Raw genomic sequence first — 26,868 nt, forward strand, 5'->3', positions numbered from 1 at the left:
GTAAAATATGTAGGAGGATTGTATATGGAGTATAGCTGACATAAGCTTGGTCAGAAATTCAGAATGACTGAAACTGAGTGATGGGTATGTGGTGATTCTGTAACAAAAACTTAAAATCATTAAAAAAAATCCCCCCCCCCCAAAAAAAAATCCCGGTAAGAAAAACAATTGCATGCACACTGCATCATTGCAAACAATGAAGCCATATACAAGTGGAGTCTCACAAAAGGGGGGAGTTGGTGGTATTCACTCAATTATCACATAAAATACACGGGAATTGTATGACCACTTGGTCAGTAAACTATGCAAACTGGAATTTGTTGGTCAGTGACCTCTCATACCAAATTTACGCCAACTTGTTGTGTAATGAATAATATGCTTCCGATGACAAAAATTAGCCAAGGGGTTAAACAAACATAAGTTTTAAAATGAGCAAGGCAAACAGCCAAAGGTTCAAACAAGTAAGATTTTTGTAGAGCAAAATTTACTATCAAGTGTTTGAAATTACATGATCATTTCAAGTGAATGATCTGATGGGTTTTATATTTGCAAAGGTAACTTTATTACAGTTTCTATCAATATTCTGGAGACGCAGACTACTTGGACACTGCACTAGTGACCAAGATGAGCTCTTTGTGCAACAACATGGGGTGTATGGAGAGAAAACCATATATCTCCCTGTCTTAAGTTCACCTTCTAAATGAATGTCTGATAACTTTGCTCAGTGTTCGTGAAATCCACATTGGACAGAAAAGCTGGACTTACCTGTCTTCATGGATAGACTATAGTCGTCAATAATTGCCTGTGTGCTTCAGTTACCTGCTAATAATTCAAATATTCAACATATCAACAAAGTGAAACTACATATTAATTTTTTTAAAGTTCAGAATTTCTTTTACTAGAGATCACTAAATTATTTTCTGCATTTGTATTTTGGTATGGATTTTAAAAAAAACCATCCTTCAAAAAACAAGAAACAATTTAAATAATACAAAAATTTCATATTGATATATTAAAGAGAAGAGGTATTTGGCAGTTTTTATATCAAATATAACATCTCCTTTTCAATATAATAAAATATAATTTGGCAAATTACAGTATCAACAAACTATAGATTAAGATTGAACTGTGTAGGGCAGCCTGGGTGGCTCAGTGGTTTGGTGCCTGCCTTTGGCCCAGGGTGTGATCCTGGAGACCCAGGATGGAGTCCCACGTCGGGCTCCCTGTGTGGAGCCTGCTTCTCCCTCTGCCTGTGTCTGTGCCTCTCTCTCTCTCTCTCATGAATAAAGAAAATTAAAAAAAAAAAAAAATAAAGATTGAACTTTGTAAATCTTTACTATAACTGAGAAGTTTGATTTTGTAGATTTGACTGTCAAAGCCTTAACTATTTTACTGTTAAGGCCTAAAAAATTCATATCTGAGAAATCTACTTTTTGAAAACTTTGGTTTAAGGCTTAAGGCTTATAAGTTATACCAACACTTGGCTTACATTAATAGCTAAAATACTGGAGCTTAGAATATATGGAAAATACCTTAACACAGCAATTCACGAGGCAAAAAGAAGCTGTAACTACTGTGTGCCTACCCCCTAAAGCACACTCTAAACAGGATCCCCACGTATATACATACTAAGCATCCTTTAGGAACAGGTTTACTTTCAGCAAGGATCATTTCCTTTAATGCCTGATGTTCAATTACCTTAGAGTAGTGAGACAATGACTCCAACTTCAAATTTAAATTCCTATTCTACATTTATAAGGAAATTACTGAATCTGACACTGAGACTCAGTTTTCCTTATCTACAAAAGGTGGTAACATATTTAATTAGTAGAGTTTTTCTAAGAATTAATAATAGCACACATGATTGTCAGGCTCATAGTATTCAAAATTGGCTTTTTTTCAAAAACTGCATCTTTATTTTTTGGTACTCTACAGGCTGTACTTTATATTCTTATATTTTTTCTAATTACTTATTGATAAGTAACTGTTGTTTTCATAGTCCTTTACTGATTAAACATACTTCAAGGGGGGAAAACCCAATCTAGTTTTGTTCTACAGAGTTCACAGTAAAAAGGAAGTGCAAACATGCAATTAAGTGGATGAAGAAGAGTGGGAAAACATTTCTTTCAAGAAAATGTTCTGAAAGAATTCCACATAGGAAATAGATCCTGAAAAGTTATTTTCATTGTGGTTTAATAGGTGTTCACAAAAAGGTATTTTGTGGCAATGTCACTCTTCCTCACAAATTGAGTATTTTCATTTATTGGCCAATTTCATAAAACTTAACATTCTAGAGGTCAACTTTTGAAAACGAACTTAAAAATAAGCACACATTGTTTAAAAACTTAAATTTGAAACAGATCTTCTCCCCTGTAATTTTAGGCATTACTATTTCTGAGCATCAACTATGCAGATCAAATGATCAAATACCCAAATCTCCCCGTTTGTAGTAACAAACAACTGTTCCCCAAAGAGGTATAAAATGTTTAGAATAGAAAATGAATAAACATCTCAACTAGTAAAATTACTCCTTTTTCTGCATTAAAAAATAACTTGTGAAAAATGTAATTACGAAGTTGTCATACTCAACTCTATTTCTAAAATAACACACGGCATAATTTTTAACTAAGAGAATGCTAGTTTCCCAAAATAGCATGACTGTTACCTTTTCCCGAGGTTTAAAAAATAAATATTACCATCATGACATCACTAGAAAGAAATTGAAGCATACAAGGAATAAACTATAGTTTCTTTTTATATCAAAATGTACTCTTGAAAATGTGTTTGGCACAGTGCTAAATCATATATAGTTAATACTAAATATTGCAGGATACAATAAAACCCTGGAGTTAATTGTTTACACCCTCTTATGGGAATGAAAATAATAGATACCAATTATTCAGAAGTCAGCCTATACAAACTGTATAAACAATATTTTATGTTTTGCTTTGAAAACCAGTGATATAATAAATTTTACATAAAAGACTGCAAAATAATATAAATGGATTTAAACAGATCTTTACAATAAGAAATTCAAATGGAAACAGACAAGTAACAAAGAGAAGTAAAAAAATTTATTGCAGTATTCGCTCCACCAGATTGCCTGGGGATCCCTTTTCTCGTATTTTTTTCAGGGTGACCTAATACATCAAAATCTACATTTACAAAAACTCCTTCTGCAGATAGGTCATAGATACTGCATGCTTTTTTTTTTTTTTCAACAGAATAAATTATATATCCAGGAGACTCTGCCATTTTACAGCCTGGAAAAAACAATGCTTCCCTGGAAACTGGGCTAAGCTAAAGAAAGCCATCCGCTGCTAGGTTAAACTCCAAGAACACTTTATTAAGAACATTAACAGACTAATTTCCAACATTCACTTGTTTATTTTTTAAACAGAAAGTTTTTTTTCCAAGATATAAACAATTTTTGTTAAACTATAATACAGTGGGAGTAAAAATGAACTGAGAATCTGTTTCTGCTGCACAACAGCGAAGGGAGCTCCCACAAAAATGTTTGCCCAACATTTCCTTCTTTTGTTCCTGCATCCCAGGTTCCATTCTTACTCTTCATAAAACTGATTTTTTTTTTGCCAGAATGTTGATATTTCAAGTTTTTCTGCCTTTTAAAAAAATTCCTGTAAATTTGGCTGCATGTACAAATTCATTAGCTGGAAGTCCCATCCTTGGCGGCATACAGGGATCGTAAAGTCTGAACAACTTTATTAGTCAGCTTATTAGCACTCGTTAGAGCAATTTTTTTGTAAATAATGTCTGACTCTTTAATAGTGTCTACCCAAGGCACCAGTTTGCGGCCATCACGGCGCTTAGCCTCAGTCCAGGAGCCACTGTAGGAGCCTGCCATCCACTGAACACTGAAGCCATTGCTGGTTTTCTGTACTACTCTTGCAATTTGTGGTCGATCTTTGTACTTTGGACAGCAAATAGCGATGACATCCATGACGTCAACACTTTCATTCATCTGTGCTGCCAACTCCGTAGAGTCTGAATTTCGTTTTGACCTTCTCAATGACTAAAACATTGGGGGGGGGGAAAAAAGACGAAGTGTTACACAAAAGAATTTTAGTGAAATTTTTGTTTTTATTGCTTTTAATCCCTTGACGCCGGGAGTTGGGATTTCCCAGCACACTTCCATTGCCGGCAATGAGACGCACCGTGACCGCCAGCGCCAAGGGGTTAACATATACTTGTAAAACCATATAACTCTTAATTTGTACCCGTGTCTTTACTCTTATTGATATATAAAATTATATATACATATGAACCATAAAGCTACATAAAACTTAGCAACAGTAAAAAAAGATAACACACATTAATACAATCCAAAGAAAAATTAATAACCCTTTATGCTGGATAAGTCTCATTTCTGTTTTTTTTCTTTTTTATTGTCTTTTATGTTAAACTTTCTACAAAAGGATGTATAAATGGTTAATTAGAGAATCTCTATCTACAAAATGTTTTCTCTCATAAGTATTACATTACTTGGTGTACATTTAATAGACTGACATATATAAGCACATAAAAATCATTTTACGTAATACGCTGCGAAATACGTTGACTCCTCCTCCGCCTCACCCCTGAAGTGCCTCCTCCTCTATCCTCCCCATCACTTTCATCATCTTCTGTCTCTGCTGCTGCATTATTTTTAGGGCTGCCTCCTCCAAGCAGCGAGGTAATTGCTTTGTTCCGAGCATTTGTACTAGCTGACACCTCCCCTTCTTCCTCCTCTTCATCAGGGTCCAGATGTTCCATGAGAAGTTTGAACTACAAAAATTAGATATGAATTTAGTTAAGTAAATAATCTCAAAAAAGATTTTTAAGTCCCTAAATGTTTCTTTTAAAAGTTTTTTTTTCCCTAAATGTTTTCCAGGCAGCAGTCAGGTGTGGGTATTAGTTTAGTGGCTAAACAGACTAGCTATTGTCCAAGACAGGGCCTGGCAAATATTTTGTATAAAAAGCCAGATAGTAAATATTTTTGGCTTTTCAGGCTATATGGCCTCTGTCACAACTACGCAACTCTGCTATCATAGCGTGAAAACAGCTAGAGACAATACATAAATGAATGGGCATGGCTGTTTCAAAAACACCTTATTTAAATGGGCAAGGGGAAAAATTAAAAATAAACAGGCAGCAGGGCCAGATATGGCCCATAAGTTTGCTGATCCCGGTCCAAGTCATCAAGCAACCAGATGACTAATAATTACTGATGGAGGGACGCCTGGGTGGCTCAGGGGTTAAGTGTCTGCCTTTGGCTCAGGGCGTGATCCTGGAGTCCCAGGATGGAGTCCCACATCAGGCTTCCTGCAGGGAGCCTGCTTCTCCCTCTGCCAATGTCTCTGCCTCTCTCTGTGTGTCTCTCATGAATAATTTTTAAAAAAGAATTACTGATAGACATTTTTCAAGTTCTCTGTTCCCTCTGCCCTCTGCCAAAATAAGAAGATATAAGAGGAAGAAAAAGGATGTTAAACAATTTAAAAAGAGGATTAAAATAATTTTTAGCTTTAGAGTATAAGGTTTGCAGTCTATGAATAATATGAAAAACATTGCAGATTTCATTCTTTTTTAAAAAAATTATTTTTAGAGAGTAAGAGGGAGGGAGAGAAAGTGCGTGAGTGGAGAGAGGGTGGTTGGAGGAGGGAAGGAGAGAGGAAGAGGGGAAACAGACTCCTCGCTGAGCAGGGAGCAGAATGCAAAAGTGGAGTTCTGTCTGGCCATAAGGAGATCATGACTTGAGTCATAACCAAGAATCAGACACTTAACTGACTGAGCCACGTAGATGCCCCTGTGTAGGTTTCATTCTTGGTCAAAAATATTATTAGTTATGTTCAGCTAGTTGCTTTAAGTTGATTAAAATAAAAAAATATATTTTTTAGGGACAATCTCAAAACAAAACAAAACAAAACTCCATGTTTTTAAACATAAAACTTTACTGTGGTAAAATATACATAAAACTTACCATTCTAATGATTTTAAAATGTTCAATTCACTTCCATTAAGTATATTCATATTGTTGTGTAGTCATCATCACCATCATTTCCAAAACTTTTTTATCATTCCAAACAGAAACTCATTCTGTACCTATTAAAACAACAGCTCCTCCTTCCTTCCTGCCCCCCAGCCCCGGGTAACCCCTATTCCATTTTCTATCTCTAATGAATTGGTCATTTTAAAAGCACATTCTACACACACATTTTCTCACATATTTGTTAACTGGTTATGTATGTAAGGGTATGGTATATATGATACAAATATATAAACCAGTATTATACTTCTGTAAGAATACATGAATAGGTAGTAATACTGGTTGCCAGGAAGGAGAACAACAGAATGGCTGAGGAGGGCAGGAGGATGACTTTTCATGACTTTTGCTCTTATGAACTATAAACCATGTAATCTACTGAATTAAAAAAAAAATCCATATGCGGGCATGGTTTTTTCCTGAAACTTGCCCATAAACTCATTCTCACTAAAATAAAATGAGTAGTGGGCTGGCATTTCCTAAGACAAAATATGATGCAATGTGTGAAATGGGAAAGGCAAGATTCCCCTAAATCATTAAAACCACATAGAGAAAAATAATCTGAAAGTTCATGAATTTTCCAGGTAAGAGAGAGAACCATCTCCCCCAAAGAATTTACTTTTCATAAAAGTATTATTAGAAGGAAATATATTTTGGTTTTACTACTCACATCTAGATACTGTTTTACTATACTCCTCTTCACATCTTCAGTGATTTTAGAATTAGCCATATCACTCCGCAGGAAGTCCAGTGTTTGTTTGGGATGAAAATGAACTCCTGTTTTCCGGTTTATCGCTTTATCATATACTTTTGCAGATTCAGATGGAGAGTATTTCTGAATTTTACTGTTTTGGGAAAACAAAGGCATTAAAATTTTTTCAGGCATTTATATTGAAAGTGATTGTAGTTAAACTTCATTTACTAATAATTAAACTTTTTGTCATACAGATTTCGACCAGTGAACTTGTACACAAAAATAAATATAATTTTAAAAAGGGAAGTAAAGACATAAAGGCAAAGATTAAAAAGAGTAATATTCTCTCGTTTCCATCAGTATTTGTCTTGAGTAGAGGTATCATTAAACGAAAGTAATTTCTCATGTCTGTTTTTGAATACCATGATTGTGACTGTAGAACAGTTTCAATATAAATACTGGTTTACCTCCTACTTTCTTGCCCTCCAACTATTCATCCTCTACACAGCAGCCACAATGTTTACAAATCTGTTTCATATTATTAACAACTCTGGCTTAAAAATCTTCCCAACTTCTTAGCACCGCCCCAAGACCTTACAAGGTTTTACATTATTTTTAATTAGTTGCCAACATTTAACACCATTTGGGTTTTATTGAGTTCAGCTTGGTTGGTCTATTCTTTACTTGCAGCTCTTTAAAAACTTAAATTTGCAATCTATTTTAAGATTATCCTAATTCTCTAATAAGATCTATTTAAGGAAATCAACAAAATAAGTCCTTTCATTTATAATGCAACTAGGGAATGCTTTTCCTCTTTTCAATAAATGAATGTACAAATTGTGGCATATTACACAACAAAATACTATATAGCAACAAAAAGGAACAAATTCCTTCTTTTAAAAGGAACTTTTTTTTTTAATAAAAGGAACATTTTTAATATGAAAGTAAATACGCAGTCAAAACTGGGTTTCATGTTTCTTTATAGTTTGAACAGGGTAAAGTTTTTTCTCTCATTGCTTATGTAACCTTACCTATCAGAAAATCCACAAAGATTCTTCAAATGTTGTTTTAACATCAGAAGCAATAAAATACCCTGGGAGACATTTGCAAATTCAATTAAAGGAGCTGAATTTTCTGGCAAACATTTCATCACTGAATTTATATCATCTTCTGAATCTGAATCTGAATCTGAATCTACACGTTTCCGTGACTTCCGAGGCCTGGAAACTTCTTCTTCACTCTCACTTGACTCATTTTCCTTACTAGGTGATGATTTTCTCTCTTTCCTTTTGTCTTTTACCATTGACTGAAAAGAAAAAAAGAAAAAAAAAAAAAAAAGGAAAAATAGTAACAAAATACCATTAAAAAAATTATGCTCTATTCACAAGCTTCAAATAGCATCTCTAAATTAGTATTTTATATGTTGAAACTCTCTGACTTTCCATAAACAACAATTAGGTTCCAAGACTAAACAAAATCACATAGAATTCACTCTGATTACCCCCTCCCTAAAAGCCCTTATCAAATATCAAAGGGAAACATTTTTGTTATAGGATAGAGGTGAAAGATAAATTGGTTATAAAAGTATTGATTTGTTACACAGGTTAAGCCACTATAGAGAAAAGGCAGTAATCATAATTTAAGTAAGGAAAAGGATGCCTGGCTGGCAGTCAGTAGAGTACGTGACTCTTGATCTCAAAGGTCATGAGTTTGAGCCCCAAGATGGGCAGAGAGATTATTATTTTTTTTCAGAGAGATTATTTTTTAAAAATAATACTAAATATAATTTAACTGAGGAGAATATAATAGGCTTGAAAACCCCAACTTTTATCAAACTCTCCCTTTTAAGAACTTTTCAATAAGATAATATGCAACTTTTTCTTAAACAGTTAAATTCTATGTTTTTTTTTTTTTTTTTTTTTTTGTACTTTATGAAACTGTTAGCTCTTAAAAAGAAATAAAGTTAGCTGGATTTAAGAGAGGGAAAAGACCAGATTACAAGGCAATTATTAAAAATGTAACTATTAAAGAAGAAATATAAAACCCGAGGAACATTTACAAGTATGTTCACAACAGTAAGTGAAGTAAAATAAGATAATATGATGACTAAAGATTCTGGGAAATTATTAACTTCTCAAACTTTAAGGACCACCTAGGGTTCTGTTAAAAATGCAGACTGTTTCAGCAGGTGTAGGGTGGGGCCTGAGGTTCTGTAGTTCTAACAAGATCTCAAGTGAGGCCAGTGCTGCCAGGGTCTTGGTGCACACTTCAAGCAGCAAGGGTTTAGTTACTTCTGTAATTCCAACCCTTGGGTGTTATAATAATCTCCCTCATTTACTAGTGTGATCAAGTGGAGTTCTGAGCACAACAATTTTGTAAAATGAGATCTACTTGTATCATCAGGTACATGAAAATATTGTAATTAGGTTTTAAATAATTTACTGTGTGCCTATTATGTCTTTAAATGCCATATCAGGTGCTATTACAATGAAACCAATTATATTTCCTCCTAAAAACCACAAGAGAAGACATAAGGTTTATAATAAACTCGGTAAAGATTCTGGGCACGCAATACACCAACTCCATTATGATGTTAGGTGTTCAGGGATACAGAAATCAACAGTATTACACATTTTCTGTTTTTCCATATAAATAAGCTATCTATCTCTATTTATATCTCTTCAAGTATACTACTGTAATCTATAGCATTACCAGATTTACAGAACAGCAAGGTGCTTTAAAATGGGGTTTAAATGAACATATGAATGAACACCAAACACTTAAGATCAGTGCTTAAAGTAAAAGAAAAAAAGAAGTGGGATGGCTTATCAAAAGAACAATCCATATATAAATAAATATACATATATATGTATGTATATATTCCACTTAAATGATCTGGAATGGAATGGTTTTAGGTCTTTCTTAATAGACATGAAATGGCAACCCACTTCTTCTCCCCAATTCAAGCACTGCCCAGATTTTAATATATTCATTTAGAAAGACTTTATATACCTGTGAAAAGAAAAAAAAGAACAATGGAAACAAAACAGTGAGAATAGCATGCCTACACTTTGACAGATGCATTAAGAATAGTAATGTGTGTAACTTACCTCCTTGAATGACTGCAGTAGGTTACTACCAGAAACTGAGAGTGTAATGTCTATATGATGCATTATAAACAACGGCTCTTCCTGTGTCTGGTATGGAAAACAGGCTAGATTGTCTGCTATATACAAGAGCATATTCACTTCTGTTTTCTGTAAATTTTAAAAAAAGGTACACGTTTAGTGGATAATCTAGAAATCCATCCAAAAAGCCTTTTCAGACAAAAAAATGTTAGAGGGCACTTTCACCTCAGTTAATGTTTCAGAAAGAGAAGGGTAAGGGAGGGAGGGAGAGAGCAGGGGAGGGAGTTAAGAAACAGGGATGAAGGGGAACAGAAATGGATTTTATAAAATAATCTTATACCCATTTAAAGAGATTTCATAATGACTTATACCATGGACCTTAAGAAGGGAAGAGGTGAAATTTTTTAGTGTACCCCAGTGGAATTCCCTGAAGTTTTCTCAGAGTATATGGAATCTTTATGATAAATCCATACCACATCAGAAAGTATACATATGAATTCATAGTGATTTGTCATTGTGCTTCTAAGACTTTAACCCATATGGAGATCAGTTACACACAGTTACTATTCTGCCCTAAAAAATAAGCACGAATCATAGTACTAACATGTAGGTTAAAAAAAACATCATACTAACATGTAGGTTAAAAAAACATTAAAGTTCGTGTATTCAAAAAACATTTGTCAGCTTCCTCTATGTACATAACTCAGAATACCAGTCCTTCTGACAGGGCCATTCCATAGTCTCACATGACAAAAACTCTGATAGGCAAAATTTAAGGCAAAAGTTATGGCTACTACTAGTTGTTTGCTTTAAAAAGAAGTAATAGAGACTTTTAGCATTTCTTTTTTCTTTTTCTTTTTTTTTTTTTTAATTTATGATAGTCACAGAGAGAGAGAGAGAGGCAGAGACACAGGCGGAGGAAGAAGCAGGCTCCATGCACCGGAAGCCTGATGTGGGATTCGATCCCGGGTCTCCAGGATCGCGCCCTGGGCCAAAGGCAGGCGCCAAACCGCTGCGCTACCCAGGGATCCCAGACTTTTAGCATTTCATAATCATATAAAATATAAACAGAAGGGCATATTAATAAATTCCTTTAAAACACAGCTTAGGAAAAAAAAGAAAAAGAAAATACAGCAATCAAAATACACTTCCTCAAAAAACAAAAAACAAAAAACACTATCTCTGCCATCTCACCTATCCTGCCATGCAAACAACACAAAATCCAATGGTGGCATGAGCAACAACAAAATCCTATAGGACAGAAGCAATAATCTTGCCATCACTCTATTTTTTATTTTTAATTATGTATCAACACCCATGTGTTGAAAGTTGGGGAAATGCAGACATAGAACTCCACCATGTCTATTAGTTTTAACACTAATTTATACATACATATATATATATATTTTTCCTCCTAAAACTGAAAATGTTCAGGACTACTCTGAATAAACCTTTTTAAAACTGAAATTCTTCAACTTTGTTCATAAAAAAGTCCTATATTGCTCTTTCCTTTCAAAAATCAAATTTCTTAAAAGAATCTTAAGCTGCTCTTCCCATGTCTTCCCCACTATTCTTCAATCATAATCAAGCTTGTGTTCCCCTACTGCTTGACTGCTGCCATCTAATCTTGCCCCATTTCATTTTTAAAAATATCTTATTCTCCTTGACTTTTTTTAAAAAAAAGATTTTATTTATTTATTTATTCATGAGAGAGAGAGAGAGAGAGAGAGAGAGAGAGAGGCAGAGACACAGGCAGAGGGAGAAGCAGGTTTCATGCAGGGAGCCCGACATGGGACTCGATCCTGGGTCTCCGGGATCACGCCCTGGGCTGAAAGTGGCGATAAACCACTGAGCCACCTGGGCTGCCCTTATTCTCCTTGACTTTTTTTTTTTTTTTTTTTTTTATTATTTATGTAGTCACAGAGAGAGAGAGAGAGAGAGAGGCAGAGACACAGGCAGAGGGAGAAGCAGGCTCCATGCACCGGGAGCCTGACGTGGGATTCGATCCCGGGTCTCCAGGATCGCGCCCTGGGCCAAAGGCAGGCGCTAAACCGCTGCGCCACCCAGGGATCCCTTCTCCTTGACTTCTGAGTAGCACTGGACGCTACTCTCCACCCTTTTCTTCCTGAAACTTTCTTCTTAGTTTTCTCTTCCTACCTCTTTGATTACTCCTCTTTCTATGTCCTTCTCAAGCCAACTCCTTTCAACAATCCTATTATTTCCTCAGGTGCTCAGGACAAAAACATTCCAGTTACCCATTGACAATTCTCACACAGCCTCATTTAATTTATTACTTCTCCACAACACTTCTTTCCTTTCCTACTGTCATCAAAATAGATCAGTCCCTGGTTACCTCCAGGATGAACACAATGCTAAGAAATACATGTTCCTAAAATGCTCTTTGGCATCTGTCCTCATCACTTTATTCAAATGCTTTTTTTGGATTTTCACTGTCTACAAGATCCTCCATAAACCAAGCTTTATTATGACCTTTCTGCTCCAGTCAAATAACAATCTATTCATTATTTCCCACACATTCTTATCTTTGTGCCTTTATTACGTTTTTATCCCTTGCTTAAGTAGTAGATTTATCTCATCTAACTCAGGCCTTCAGTCATTTGTTCCTCCTCTGACATCCTTTGTTGGAAATAGTCGGGAGACAGCACTGCATTATGATAGCTGAATTTCCAGCTTAGCATTGTGCATGCTGGGTGGACAGAACATTGAGCTAATGACATATAGGAGGCAATGAAACCACACAGGAATGAAGTTTAGGAGACAAGATAAGGATTAGGGTAGTATCAATAGTATAAACCACCTGAACTCAGAATATGCTAATCTTAACTGTATTTACTTCCTTTAAATTGTGTCCTATCTCCGTAACTGGAGGGAGGAAAGATCCTGCGAGGGCAAGACTACTGTATCATACCATTTCCACTCTTAGAATGATGTCCTACACACAATGAAAACTTAATACTGATGATGTTATGATGATGGTGGTGGTGGTGATGATTAAATTATATTCCAAGTATTTCTGAAATAGATGCTTATAATATTTGCTAGATATCAAAAAATTTCATGTAGTCCTTAAAAAAAGAGGTCTAGTAAGGCATCTATATTTGGCAATTTAAATTTTGTTTTATTGAAAGAAAATCTGGTTCAGGGATAACAAAATCAATTTATAAGTGATTAAAATACAAAAAATACTCCAAGCGCTTTTTTTGTTCTTTTCAAAGCTTTATACACACATAGACTAACTGGTAAGCTCTATGTGGGCAGATGTTACATCTGTCCTATTTACTATTTTAACTTCATCTCTTACCACAATAATTACCACACATGGTAGTACTGAATAAATATTTGTGTAAAGTGAATGATAAATTAAGAGGTAAGCTTAAAGAATAGGACACCCTATTTTCTTGGCTTATGGTCCTGGCCAGTGCAACTTGTGCAATAACCCAAAGGGTCAAAATTGTAATTACACAAAAGTGGGCTCTTCATTAAGGAAGTTGAATAAATAAGGATTTCAGCAGCCAAAAACCTACAACAGTTATTCTAACAATATTTGAGTGTGACAGAAATAAGTGAAATTTCACCTTATTTATTGAAGTAACCTATCCCCACCCCCCAAGTGATAGTTTAGTGATATAGCTTATTTAAAGTTATGCTTAAAGGAACTGTTATCAAAGTTTTAAGATACTCAGCATGGAGATACAATGATACTTTATCCCTCACTGTATTTTACACATGCAAAATTTCCCCTCCAAATTTGACTACATACCTTGAAATTAATATACAAGATGTAAAAAACCCCATTTAATACAGTCACTATTATTTACTAAAATGGTAATATTTTCAAAATAGTGACTACTTAAGGCATAAAATTTATTAGAACATTTATTTTCTTAAAATAGTAAATTTTTTATGCTTACAGCTGTGTCATCAAAGAGGTTGAGTAAAGAAATTAGAAAGGCCCGTCTGTGTTGGCGGTTTCCACGGATCATGGAGTAAAGGTGAGAACACAAAGCACTAGAGGACTCATCTTGCCTGAAACCCCTTACAGGATCTTTTAGGCATGTGTTGATTGCTTGTTGTACCTGGTAAGACATCTTCATACCAGCCACTGCTTTCATCTGAAATCAATAAAAGCCTCGTTATCGAGATGGAAATTAAGAGTCAAATTAAAAATATACTTTGAAAAAGCTAAATCCACTGTTTGGCTTTCTCATTTAAAATAAAACCACAGGACACAAGTGCTGGAAGGAACATCAAAGATCATCTATTGCAACCCCCTCATTTAATGTAAGAAAAAAATCAAGACCCAGAAGAGCTGTTACTGCCAAGATCACACAGTGAAGACTAGAACCCATGCATCCTTATTTATTCGGGCATGCTTGCTGGACTATCATCTCTAGTTCAGTCTTAGAAGTTAATCTTAAACAAGAATAAACACCTTGGGTGACAAACTTAGTTGCATGTTTAGAAATAAATACTAAGCAAAATATTTTATGCTAATTTGAATATGGGCTGGACATTTGTCAAGGAAATGGTATACCATAGAAAGATGTTTAAATTCAGGTTATACAATTTAAAAACACATACATGAATGAATCCAGCATATTTTTTGTCTATTTCCACAAGTTGCTGATCAGCCTTGTTCCTCATAGCTGGTTCTGGGTCTGTTCCCATAGCAATTAAATATGGTACACACTAAAATAAAAATAAAGGTATTCTTTTAGTGCAATAAATAAATAAATAGGATTTATAAGGCATCACAGTGGTAAAAGCTCTATATGTATCATGACATATGTTAAAATTCACTGTATATCTAGGGTATATGTCTTTAGTTTTATAGGCCTTTCTACAAATGTCGTATCTCAGTGTTCTTTTAAAAATGACTAATCTGGGGTGCCTGGGTGGCTCAGTTGGTTGAATGTCTGCCTTTGGCTCAGGTCATGATCCTGGGGTCCTGGGATGGAGCCCCACATAAGGCTCCCTGCTCAGCGGGAGCCTGCTTCTCCCTCTCCCACTCCTCCTGCCTCTGCTCTCTTTCTCTGTCAAATAAATTCAAAAAATCTTAAAAAAAAAGAGAGATTTATCTTAAAGCAAAAGAAAAAAAAAGTGATGAAGCGTCAACAAAAATAGTGATGTGGTGAAACTGAAACAATTTCAGTGTGAAGTAAAGGTTCTTTAAACATAAAGAGCTCATACATTAAGAATATCCGTTTAAGATTATGACATAATAAAAATATATAATCCAATAACTTTTCAAGTTTGACTGAATTTGCTATGTAAAGATAATGTAGGGCAAAAAGTAACTTGTCTTTCATATTCAAAACTAGGAAGATATAAAATTTTCCAAAACACTGATTTTATATAGAGCTTTAATGATCAGATAGTCTGATAGCTAGTATTTTGATAATAGCCTTATTTACTGGCTTTCTTTTTTTAAAAAATATTTTATTTACTTATTCATGAGAGACATAGAGAGAGAGAGAGGCGCAGAAACATAGGCAGAGGGAGAAGCAGGCTCCACGTATGGAGCCCGACATGGGACTCCATCCCGGGTCTCCAGGATCATGCCCTGGGCCAAAGGTGGTGGCTAAACCGCTGAGCCACCGGGGCTCCCCCTACTGGATTTGTAAAGTCAAAAAACACCTTTTTTTTTTTTTTAGATTTTATTTATATATTCATGAGAGGCAGAGAGACAGAGAGAGAGAGAGAGAGGGAGAGAGAGAGAGGCAGAGAAACAGGCAGAGGGAGAAGCAGGCCCACACAGGGAGCCTGGCGTGGGACTTGATCCTAGGACTCCAGGATCATGCCCTGTGCTGAAGGCGGCACTAAACTGCTGAGCCATCCGGGCTGCCCCTAATACTTTGTTAAATGAATCTGAACCAGTAGTGAGACCTGAAAACAATAAACAGATAAAAAAAACTAGTTTAAAAATATGTCAACACAGCAACAACTGAAAAGGATGATCATGGATTAAATCCTGAATTGGGGGAGAAAGTCCATAAAGAATATCATTTGTTTGGGGCGCCTGGGTGGCTCAGTCCATTAAGTGACCAACTCTTGGTTTCAGTTCAGGTCATGATCTTTGGGTCATGAGATTAAGCCCCATATGAGTTCCATGTTCAGTGACGAGTCTGCTTACAATTCTTTCCCTCTAATCTCTCCCCCTCTGCTCCTGCCCTGGCTTGTACTCTCTCTCTCTAAAATAAATTAAAAAAAAAAAAATCTTTAAAAAATAAAAGAATATTACTAGCTTAACTGGCAAAATTTGAAAATGGAGTGTATATTAGATAATATTGTATCAGTTTTAAATCTCCTGAATTTGATGACTGCATTTTGGTTTTGTAAGAGAATGTCTTTGTTCTTAGAAAATATTTATGCTGAAGTGTTTAGAGGTAAAGAATTATTGTGATATCTCAAAATTACTATCAAATGATTCAGAAAGAATTGTGTGTATGAAGAAGGAGAGAAAGCAAATACAGCAAAATGTTAACATGTGGTGAATATAGGTGAAGAGAATACAAGGGGGTTTGTTGTACACTCTTGTAATATTTTTGTATGTGTGAAATTTTAAACAAAAGTTTAAAAAAGCAAATATAATAATAAAAAGTATAACTAACTAAGGCCATTCAGAGTATCAGCAAAGAATCCTAAGTATCTCAAAAATTTAAGAGTCTCAACATACATTTTATTACATGATCTTATTGATAATGACCCTGAGTCATGAACTGGCTAAATATTCAATAGTGTGTTTTATTTTGGGATATAGGGAAGAACATAACATATTCACATATAGCATATATTAGAAAAAGTTCTTTTTTTTTTTTTTAAGAAAAAGTTCTATAACAAATAGCCAAAATAAAAATTTTAAAGGATACAGGCTTTTGGCTATTTAACAAATTCCCTTCTATAGCTGATGGTACTCTCCTGAACATGTCAGATGGATGGTGTACATATTACTACATCAGCATTAGCTGCCTATCCTTAGTGAAGCTAATATGTCTTTATTATGTCAGTCCTCATATTAACGCTTTGAGGTATTAAGTAGTTGGTATTATTTCCAATTTACAGATGAAGGAACTGAGCTTAGGTAATATAATTTACTTTTTCTATGGGTAAAACCTACCCTGCTTACCAGTCTTAACCCCAATTAACTCTCTTGACATTACAGGCTATGGGTTCTTATAGATATGACTCATTATGGATTAAAACAAATCATCCCTACTTCAAAAATTGATTCCAAATTCATATTCTACCAATATAAGTTAGAAATTTGTTCAAGAGACAATATTGTGAATATATGCGTATTTTAAAGTAATTATAAAACCCAGGAGATGGATTCTTAAGCATTTAGGACAAAAAAACTTAACAAGTAAGATAAAGAACTACTTTTCTCCAATCACAATGTCATCAAATGGTAACAAATCTGGCTCTTTTAAGTAAGCTCTGCTGCTATAAAACATACTTACCTGAACTGGATGAATAAGACCCTGGTTTAGGGTCAATGCAATGACATTCAGGGCAAAGTGGCGTACACTTGATTGGGTGTGAAAAAATGCTTCAAGCACCTGTTTGAGGTAAAGCTGCATGATGGAACTACTCATCCCTGAGGATACATCTCCCATTTCTTTTAGATCTTCCTGTTTTGCAACTTTCTTCCCTACATAAGGAAGTAAACATATTAAGAACATGTATATTAACTTTACGAAACATCAAATTAGACCACAACAAAAAGCACAAAACCATAGCTGGCACACTTGTTCAATGGCTCTTAATCTTGTGTGTATGTCTTTGTCAGAGGCACCTTTGAGAACCTGAGAACTATAATCTCTATCCTACTGCAAAATGTTAACATCTGCATTATACATTAAAATTTAAAAACTATTTTAGGGAGTTTATAAATACCCTAAAGCCTAACTATGGACTTAAGGACTCCTCTTTAACAGAATTTCTTCATATAATAGATAAATAAATTCAGGTGTCCGGATTAAAAAAACAGTCATAGAATATTCTAACTCTAGTCACACTATGAAACTTAAAAATATATTTTTACTTACAGTCTCTATCTGCTTGTTGCATACGTGTATCCTCTTCTTGTAGGTAAGTCTGGAGGTTTTTTAACACTTGTATTTTTAAATTTACTGAAGAGTTCTTATCAGATAAAATGTTATTATATAGATTTTTCACCTCTTGCTCAAACATTAGACTTGGATGTTGAATAAAGGCAAATCCTAAAGAGAGAAAAAAAATCTTGATATATTCATATTAAAATTAAATATAATACTTAATGAAAATTTTGATAAATTATTTAAAGAGCTCCTTATTTCAAAAATTAAAACTTAAAATGACTGGAAGAATATATATGCTAGTGGCCTTACCCAGAGAAGTATTAGAGCAGGTACTTCTTTCCCCATGAATTAAAAACAAGAAATTGCATTTCAAAGGAGAATTTCACACAAGAGGAAACCTTGAGGAGGGAGCAGGGCCTAGTGGCTAGGGGAGTGGATTAGGAGTCAGGTGTCTTGGGTTCTATTCCTGGTCCACCACTGACTTGTAGTGTGACCTTGAGTGAGTCACATAATCTCTCTGTGCCTCAATGCTCCATCTGTAAAATGGGGACAATAATATTTACCACCCACCTACCTCAAAGGGATGTTTTCAGGATTTAAGAGGTAATGTCTGCAAACATTTTTTAGATCCCTAGCAGAAGGTACTACATTGGTATTATTAAAAAATAATTAAAAAAATATATCCAGTTGATGAAACAATAATTCTACAATAAACTAGAGCCAACAATATCTTCCATTTATTTTTTATGGCATTATAATTAGAAGCCACAATGCTGAATCCTATAACCATAATATTCATGTTTTTTGTACAAAATGCTTATTTATGTAAGACAAGATGAAGATCCTTAATGATAGCAAATGTTACTGATGCCAAATAACAAAACTAAACTCAAAGCATAGAGTGATCAGATAACTAATCCAAGGTCACACAGTATAATGTATCATGGCTCAAGTAAGATGTCATTGGTTTAGAGGCACTATTTTCTATATAGTGCTACTTTTTCAAGTCAAAATTTATATTACTTGTTCTCTGAATTAACATTATTAAGTTTTGCCACTTTATATAACTTATGTCCAGGCTGAATATTCAAAGGTACATTTGGCTTGAAGGTAACACTGTAACAATATAACTCCCTAAAGTAAGTGATATATGAATGTTTAATATATTTGCTATAGGTAATTTTCTGAAAGGGATGAAGGAGGAATAAGATACTTAAGATTTAAGTTTATTTAAAGAAATCAGTAAAAATTTAGTGAGGTTTGGGCAACTAAAAACTTATTAATCATTTTTGTTCAAAAGACTAATATCAACCAATTGCTCATGCATATTAAATTATAAAACTTGCTAATGTTACCAAAATAAAGTTTCTCTGACGAACAGAGAAGTTACATGACTTGCTGAAGGTCACCCAGAAAGTCACTGGCTGAGCCAAGAATGGAACCCAGGTGTCTTAACCCCTAGTCCTATTTTCTATATACCAAATCCTACTGAGAATGGAAATATACTTAAATAAAACAACAGTTTAGACTCACATTATTATAAAATTTGCTCAACCTCTCAAACAACCAAAACTATAAAGAAATTTAGACTTAACTCACCTAGACCAATGATAGCTTTCGTTTGTACCTCTTCATCTGAATGTTTGGTAAAATACATCAATAGTTCAAGTACTTTATCCTTTATATTAACCTAAGGGGGGGGGGAAACACATTAAAGTGTATGAAGAAGAGTAACTTTGATCAGTTTCAACTATAAAGGGAAAAAAACCTAAACACAATGAAAATTTCCGCATAAAAACTTTACTGAAGAATAAATCACCAATATATTTATAAATCCATTGATTTTAGAATAGTGACACCCAAAATAAAGGTCTGTGACAAAGAAGTTTGTGACAGATTACAAATAACATACTGCTCCTTCATTGAGAAAGTTAAAAAAAAAAAAAAAAAAAAAAGCTGCTTACCCAGGGTGCCTACTGTTACAAAGCTGATAGAATTTGTGTAATCTTGTTACAAACCAGTAAAAACAGTTCCTGGATCAGAGGCCAGTCTAAGGACCATATTTTGGGTAGCACTGTTTCAGAATTCTCATTAAACCAGACTACTCTAATACTGCTTTCATCCTGGGTCATCAATAATTTTCAGTTCACAGGGTCACACAGTTCTTTTAGAGCATACTAAAATAATTAATGTTAGAATCTTTACCTTACTGTTGCCTTTAAAATCTTCTAGATCAAAATCAAAATGCCGACATAATGCTCCAACAGTGAAAAGAGATCTGAGAAGTGCTGGTTTGTTTGTTAAAAGTGAGGTGTTATTTGGGTCTTCCTGGTGCTGACTTTTTAATTTTGAAATGGCACCTAGTAAAGATAAGTAGTATTTACTTACAATAAACCTTTTATCCTTGAATTATCTTCAAATAATTACTGCTAAGTTGTTAGGATTAAATTTTATTAATGGTTCTAAGTGTCATGCACATGTAGAATTATGAGGGCATGCCTTACAGCCTAAAAGAATTAATGTAAGAAAAAAAATACTTAAGTTTTATTTTACATAGTGGGCAAAAAACTTACATTTACTTATGAGGTAAATTTCTGAAGTAATTATATTGAGTTCTTAAGGAAACACAAAAGGTACTAGAAAATTTGCTTCTGAGAAAGGACCAGAGGACAATCACACCTCTTAAAATTCCCTCCATGCTGTCTTTATCAGCTGTGTTTTTAAAAAGGAGGTAGACATACTACAGGATGTAGCAGACTAATTTTAAAGCCTAGGCACTGAACTTACCATAGTATCTATTGAAACAGGCCCATACAAATTTAAAATTTTGTGTCACTTTATTTACAACTGCCCCAAGACAGCTCACACAATGTTGTACTACCTAAAAGATACAGAAAATGTTATGGTTTAGACAAAAGTTAAAGACAAAGGTCTTTTATATAATCATTACAAACAGGGTAAACTGAATGCTTACAGTCATGCCATATTTGATGATAAGCTTCATTAGATCTTCTTCAATAGTGGCAAGGAAAGTTTCACTTGGATGCTCCATCAGTGGTACAACCAGCTCTAGGATTTTTGCAACATTGCAGATAACCATGAAGTCATTTTGTGTCTACAACGATAAAATTAGTGCTTTAAAACACCAAAATCTAACAAGAAACTATATATACCTTTATGTATTTTGGGACTGAGGTATTACATATGTAAAGTTTCAGTTAAAAAAAAAAGACTTTTAGAAAAGAGCTTTTTTAAGGTATGGAAGGAAGAACATCAGACAATGTCAGGAACTTGGATTCTAGCTCTGCCACTAACTTATCATGTAACCTTTGGGTCGTTTAATCACAATGCTACAGTTATTCTTTTTTCCCTAAAATGCAACACAAGCCAATTCTGAACAAAGGTGTTTAAATACTGAATATTTTACCAAGACTGATACTGTTTTTACGATTAGTATTTTTCAAACTGGTGTATGTTAACCTAGTAGTACTCAGTTGCAGCGGGGAGTCTGTCCCCACAGGATATTTGGCAATATCTGGAGAAATTTCTGGTTGTCACATTAGGGGAGTCAGGGGGTATTTTTGATATATCCAGTGGATAGAGATCAGGGATACTGTCAAGCATCCTATAATACACAGAATAGTTCTTGACAACAAAGAATAATTCAGCCCTCAGTGTCAATTGTGCTGAGGCTGAGAAGCCTTATATTAATGCTTTTTATGATAGATGCAAATACAGAATCCCAAAATAAAGTATAGGACTTTATTTTAAATTTTAAAATAGTAAAATTTTAATTTAAAAAAAGTTTAGAACTTTGACTAAAAACTAAGCAATTTTAAATAAATAGGTGGAACATTAAAAAAAAAAAAACCCAAAAGGTTTTTAGTAAAGAATTTACAATAAAGTCTCTTTAAAAAAAAAAAGTTTCTCATCCACTATCCTCCAGTCACCCAGTTCCTGCCCCAAGGCAACCAAAATTATTAGTTATTTTTGTTAAGTAAGGCATTCAACATGTTGTTATCTACTCAAGTTAACACTCTTTATTCTTAGCAACAGGTTACTGACACTCATTTTGGTCTCTTTGAGCTAATTATCTCTCACTGAATAAAAACGTTCCCACCTTACATTCATCCATCTTTTCAGGACTAAATAAAAACATAAATAAGATGAATGCTTCTAAAGTAACATAGAAATCCTGTCATTTCCTGCCCACTCCCGTCTGCTTTAAGCAATAAGTGATTAAAGTGGTCTAGGGATGAAGAGTTTTCATTAAGATAAATTCATCTGAGCATCATAGTTAAAATTTTACTTTAAAACTACTCTTGGGATCCCTGGGTGGTGCAGCGGTTTGGCGCCTGCCTTTGGCCCAAACCCGGGATCGAATCCCACATCAGGCTCCCGGTGCATGGAGCCTGCTTCTCCCTCTGCCTGTGTCTCTGCCTCTCTCTCTCTCTCTCTCTCTCTGTGTGACTATCATAAATAAATAAAAATTAAAAAAAATTTTTAAAACTACTCTTAACATTTTAGGTATAGAAATCAAATAAAAGAAATAATATCTAGAAGAAAAATTTAAGGAAAGATGGAAATCATGAAGGAAAAGATCAGAAGAATATAATACTAAGAAAACATTCGAAATGACATAAGATGCAACATGAAATGCTTCAATATCTCAAAAACTTAAGAGTAAAGAGTTTTCAAAAAAGGAAAGGAAAAAAGCTCCACAATTCAATGGTAAAATGGTCAAATGATATAAACAGTCAAATCACAGAAAATCAAGTACAAGTGGTTAATATCATAAAAAGATGCTCAACCTTCTTAGAATCAGGGAAGGTAAAATGAAGCAACAATGAACTATCTTTTTACACCTGACTGGCAAAGAGTATAAAAATGACATAGATTGTCATATACTGGTTTCCAAAGAGGCTATAAAACATGTCCATCAGCAATCTGGAAAAATCTATTTAAAAACCCAAACCCAAACCCAAATACTCCCTTAATCTACTAAGTCCATTCCTTAGGATCTATCCCTGGCCCCCCCAAAAAGCACCACTATTTAAAGATACATGAAAAAAAAAAATAAAGATACATGAATAGGAATGTATATAGTGCCTATCAATAGGAAGCAATATAAAAACCTGTCAAAATGGGAAATGGTTAAATAAATAATAAAACATCCATAAGATGGATAATGTATACTTATATAACTTGATTTTTAAAAATCTGGTCAACCAGTTATGCGCGCGCGCGCGTGTGTGTGTATGTGTGTGCAATTACAGAAGCATGGGTATAGTATGTAAGGATACTCTAGGTTGTTCATCCTGAGATGAAGAAGAAGAAAGATGGAAGTAGGATACAGAAAACAAAAAAGATTTAAATGTGTCTAACATATAGGAGATGGCTTTACTTATATAAAACATTGTGTGTATAAAACTATCCAACATTCACCCTTCCTTTTAATATACACACAGGACTAAATAAAAATATATTTATAGATCCTTTTGTAGTTCATAAGCATGATGACTGGGTGTTCACGCTGTTATGTGACATGTGCCTTCCCTCAAACCTTGTTATAATCTTGGCATATTACCATGATTTAAAAGAAAATTATATATATGCATATGTGCATGTATATTTACCTACACATAAAAATTCTACAAAATGCTTTCAAAGTAATCTTGCTTCAAAGTAATATTGGTTCAAACAAAGTCTATTTACACAAGTTACATTATTGTCCAGTTCCTAGAAGCAAACAGATGTGGGGTTGAATTCTAGCTCTGGGACTGGTCAGCTGTGTGAAACTGGGCAAGTTATTTATATTCTCAAAGCTTTAGTTTCTTATCTGTAAAACTAATGATACCTACTTCACAAGGTAAATGAGATAATGCATGAAAAATTCTTCATAGTACTTGGCACTGAGCTCAATAAATATCAGCTACTATTACTGGGCATAGATTACATATTACTCAATTTATTTCTGGATTTAATACAAGCCCTAAAGATAGAATTAGGATCTTAGAAGTATTATATGTTGTTTTTATAGATTTATCTTCTGGTACTTCCTGCACTTAAAACCTCTTAGGTTTTTCATCTAGAACTTGTTAATTTAGGTCACCAAAAAACCAGACCATAGCTGCAAAACAAATCTAGTTGAGAAAATAGTTAAAATTAGCTTCTTAGGAATACTGAGAATGTAGGAAGTAAAAAAAAGATTTACATTTACAATTTTTAGAATATTCCAAAATTTAGTGTTTGTAATAAGTCACTTAACTCACCATGCTGTTGTATAAATTGCTGGATTATTTTATTTTATTTTCGTGTTTAATCTTAAAAACAGAGTATGTACAATATTAAAACTAACATCTCCGATATACTAGATTTTCCATATTCAACATATCTATGGTATTATAAAATAAATACAATATACTCATAAAATATATTGAAATGACAAATGAAAAGCAGATTTAGAATCTAAAAGACAGTAGATTTCCCAATGAGAGGAACTTTGCCTCATTCAACCTTTGAGGTCTTAACAATAGTTATAACATTTAGTAAGCATTTACTGAGGGTTTAACCTGAGGAGCCTATGGAGGAAATGAAGCCTGAACTTCATTTATAATACATCAGAAAAATGATGTCTGTAGATAACTTGCTACAAATATTAGAACATATATTCGAGTACATGACACAGTTAATCAATCAAGTGTGGATGACACAATGTGAATTCTAAATTTAAAATACTTACTACATGGTAAGAAAGAAAAATAGGACAGCTCTATACTTACACTACATTTAGTGGTAAGGTATGGCTGCATAGTCATGGCGTGTTTAACCATGAGCTGAGGTCTTATTTTGCTGAATAAGAACAAAGTGGTTATGCAAGCTACCAATCTTCCAGAATTCACACCTTTATTGTCAGAGTCTGGAAAAACAGAAATGAGATACTAAAATATAACAAGGCAGTGGAAATTATACAGATTTCTTAAATTACTCAATATCATCCCCTGAATTGATTTAGTACATGCCTCAATAAAAGATTAGCGTTTCTTATGATACTAGACTTCCTATATTTTTTTATTATGCATATTACATATATTAAGAATAAGAAATGAAGACGTTGTGCTATTGAAATAGAATTTTACACTAAGGGGTGGAGGACCAAAGTTAAAAAGTAGAATTGAAGTTAAGTTTAGGGATGGGCTTTTGGGAATAAACATGATATTGCTTACTAAAAATGGATGGAAGTAAGTATGAGAAACTCAGCAAAGGGGGACAAAAACAAGTTAGCTAGGTGATACTGTGTTTGAAAGGACTGGGAAAAAGATGCTACAGTGGTAGAAGAATGTTAAAAGACTGGAGTGATGAATTAAGAAGCTGGACCAGTACTACATCAAGAATGGTAAACAAACCGCTGTTCCAGTGGGAGGAAAATGCTGCTAGTTAGGAGACACAGTGGTTCTTAGGAGGCAAATTAATTTTTAGAAGAGATTAGCAATTTTTTCAACAATGACAACAGTATCACCCTTAAAATCTAGGATAGGCAAAAACAGGGGAAACAGAACTAGGAGATAAAAAGAAAAAGAGGTACACATGGAAAATGAAAAAAAATTAAAGAAAAGAAACTGCATAAGGATATCAACAACTTCCTTAGGCGCCATAATGGTACCTCTGCAAGGCCCCCAATTCTGGAGGATGACCAAGACTACCTACTGTTCCTCATCAATGTACATTAGGATATGGGAAGTAATATTAGTCTTGGGTGCTTTAAGCAATAGATTATCAATGATTACTTTTACAGCTTTATGTAATTATTTACTTATATTCTGATTAATGACTTCAAATTTGTGACTGGTAAATATTGTAATAGATAATATAAAATATTAAGTAAGGAATTTGTCAATTTAAAAAATATTAACTGCTTTATCTAGCTCAAGATTAAATGCATTTTATATAACAATTATAAATGATATTAGGAATATACTACAAATCTTTTAAAAACATTTTTATCGTAGTTAAAACAATTTCATTTTGAGAGAATATTTTATATCATTTAAAAGATAACAAACAGTTTTTGGATGAGTGCAACTAGCTAAATATATATTTAGCCCTTGGACTTTTAGGTCTGTTCAACATAACATCTAAAATTATACGCTACTGAAAGATGTACAAGAGATGATGCCTATGCTTTTATTATACTACTCTAGATAATCTTAGTCAACCTAAACAATATAATCTAGGATGCAACATCAAACAAAAAAACCCACTTCATTTAAAAGTGAAGAACTTAATTATTAGGCTAAGCAGAACCAGAAGCAAAATTGAGAAATGTGCCCAAAGTATTTTAAAATATCTTATAAAATCAACTTAATGACCAATATATAAAATGTCTTACCAGCTAGAGATTCCTCATATTTAAGAATGTGCTCAACTAGGTTATCAACAAGTTGAGTACAAGCTTTCTTCACAGGTTTATATGAGGAATCCTCTTCGGACTTCAACAACTATATATGTATATATATAAAAAAAAAAAATCCCGGTATAATTATTCATTAGGCAATAATAATATAAATGCATTAAATGTGTCCATAATAAGCTTTTCAATTTGTCATTAACAATTAATATGGAAAATGCAAATAAACAAAAAATATATAACAGATGTTTTAAAATCTTATAAACCAGTAATTTATAAATAGTTTCAAACAATATTAGTATGAAGTATTTAAACTGTTGTGTGTAGGACCTGAGGTAAGATATGAGAGAAATGAGAAAGGTGACCTTCCTTAATGCTCAGGGATAGGATTATTCTAAAGAATTAGAATTCTATTCTTCATCATTTCAAGTCCTCTGACAGCTCAAAAAAGGTATGAGTTAATTACATTTTTAATATAATTATAACTTCATCTGAATTGTACCTTCAATTCTGTAATT

General features: G+C 33.8%; 1 protein-coding gene and 1 non-coding gene across 3 annotated transcripts in view; one reads left to right on the plus strand and one right to left on the minus strand.

Moving 5' to 3' along the window:
• Positions 1-2,737: 2,737 nt before the first annotated feature.
• The window catches only part of NIPBL (NIPBL cohesin loading factor), a 201,103-nt gene continuing 176,972 nt past the window's right edge, over positions 2,738-26,868 (minus strand). The window contains exons 33-47 of one of the 2 annotated variants that reach the window (XM_026016660.2): positions 26,333-26,441; positions 24,726-24,862; positions 20,918-21,058; positions 20,731-20,824; positions 20,149-20,303; positions 19,543-19,633; positions 17,932-18,105; positions 17,344-17,534; positions 14,465-14,572; positions 13,795-13,995; positions 9,845-9,991; positions 7,766-8,040; positions 6,711-6,885; positions 4,597-4,785; positions 2,738-4,033 (exon numbers count right to left, since the gene is read on the minus strand). In XM_026016660.2, the coding sequence (XP_025872445.1) occupies positions 3,668-4,033; positions 4,597-4,785; positions 6,711-6,885; positions 7,766-8,040; positions 9,845-9,991; positions 13,795-13,995; positions 14,465-14,572; positions 17,344-17,534; positions 17,932-18,105; positions 19,543-19,633; positions 20,149-20,303; positions 20,731-20,824; positions 20,918-21,058; positions 24,726-24,862; positions 26,333-26,441 (2,553 nt within the window). In that variant the 3' untranslated portion in view covers positions 2,738-3,667. Of the gene's footprint in view, positions 4,034-4,555; positions 4,786-6,710; positions 6,886-7,765; positions 8,041-9,844; positions 9,992-13,794; positions 13,996-14,464; positions 14,573-17,343; positions 17,535-17,931; positions 18,106-19,542; positions 19,634-20,148; positions 20,304-20,730; positions 20,825-20,917; positions 21,059-24,725; positions 24,863-26,332; positions 26,442-26,868 lie in introns of both variants that reach the window. The other variant, XM_026016661.2, reaches the window with a different exon arrangement.
• On the plus strand, positions 23,436-23,537 carry LOC112933558 (small nucleolar RNA U13). The gene has a single exon (XR_003237691.1). It is a non-coding gene; the product is annotated as a small nucleolar RNA U13 (small nucleolar RNA).

Source organism: Vulpes vulpes, chromosome 4, assembly GCF_048418805.1.
Source record: "Vulpes vulpes isolate BD-2025 chromosome 4, VulVul3, whole genome shotgun sequence".
In the NCBI taxonomy this organism is placed as follows: Eukaryota; Metazoa; Chordata; class Mammalia; order Carnivora; family Canidae; genus Vulpes; species Vulpes vulpes.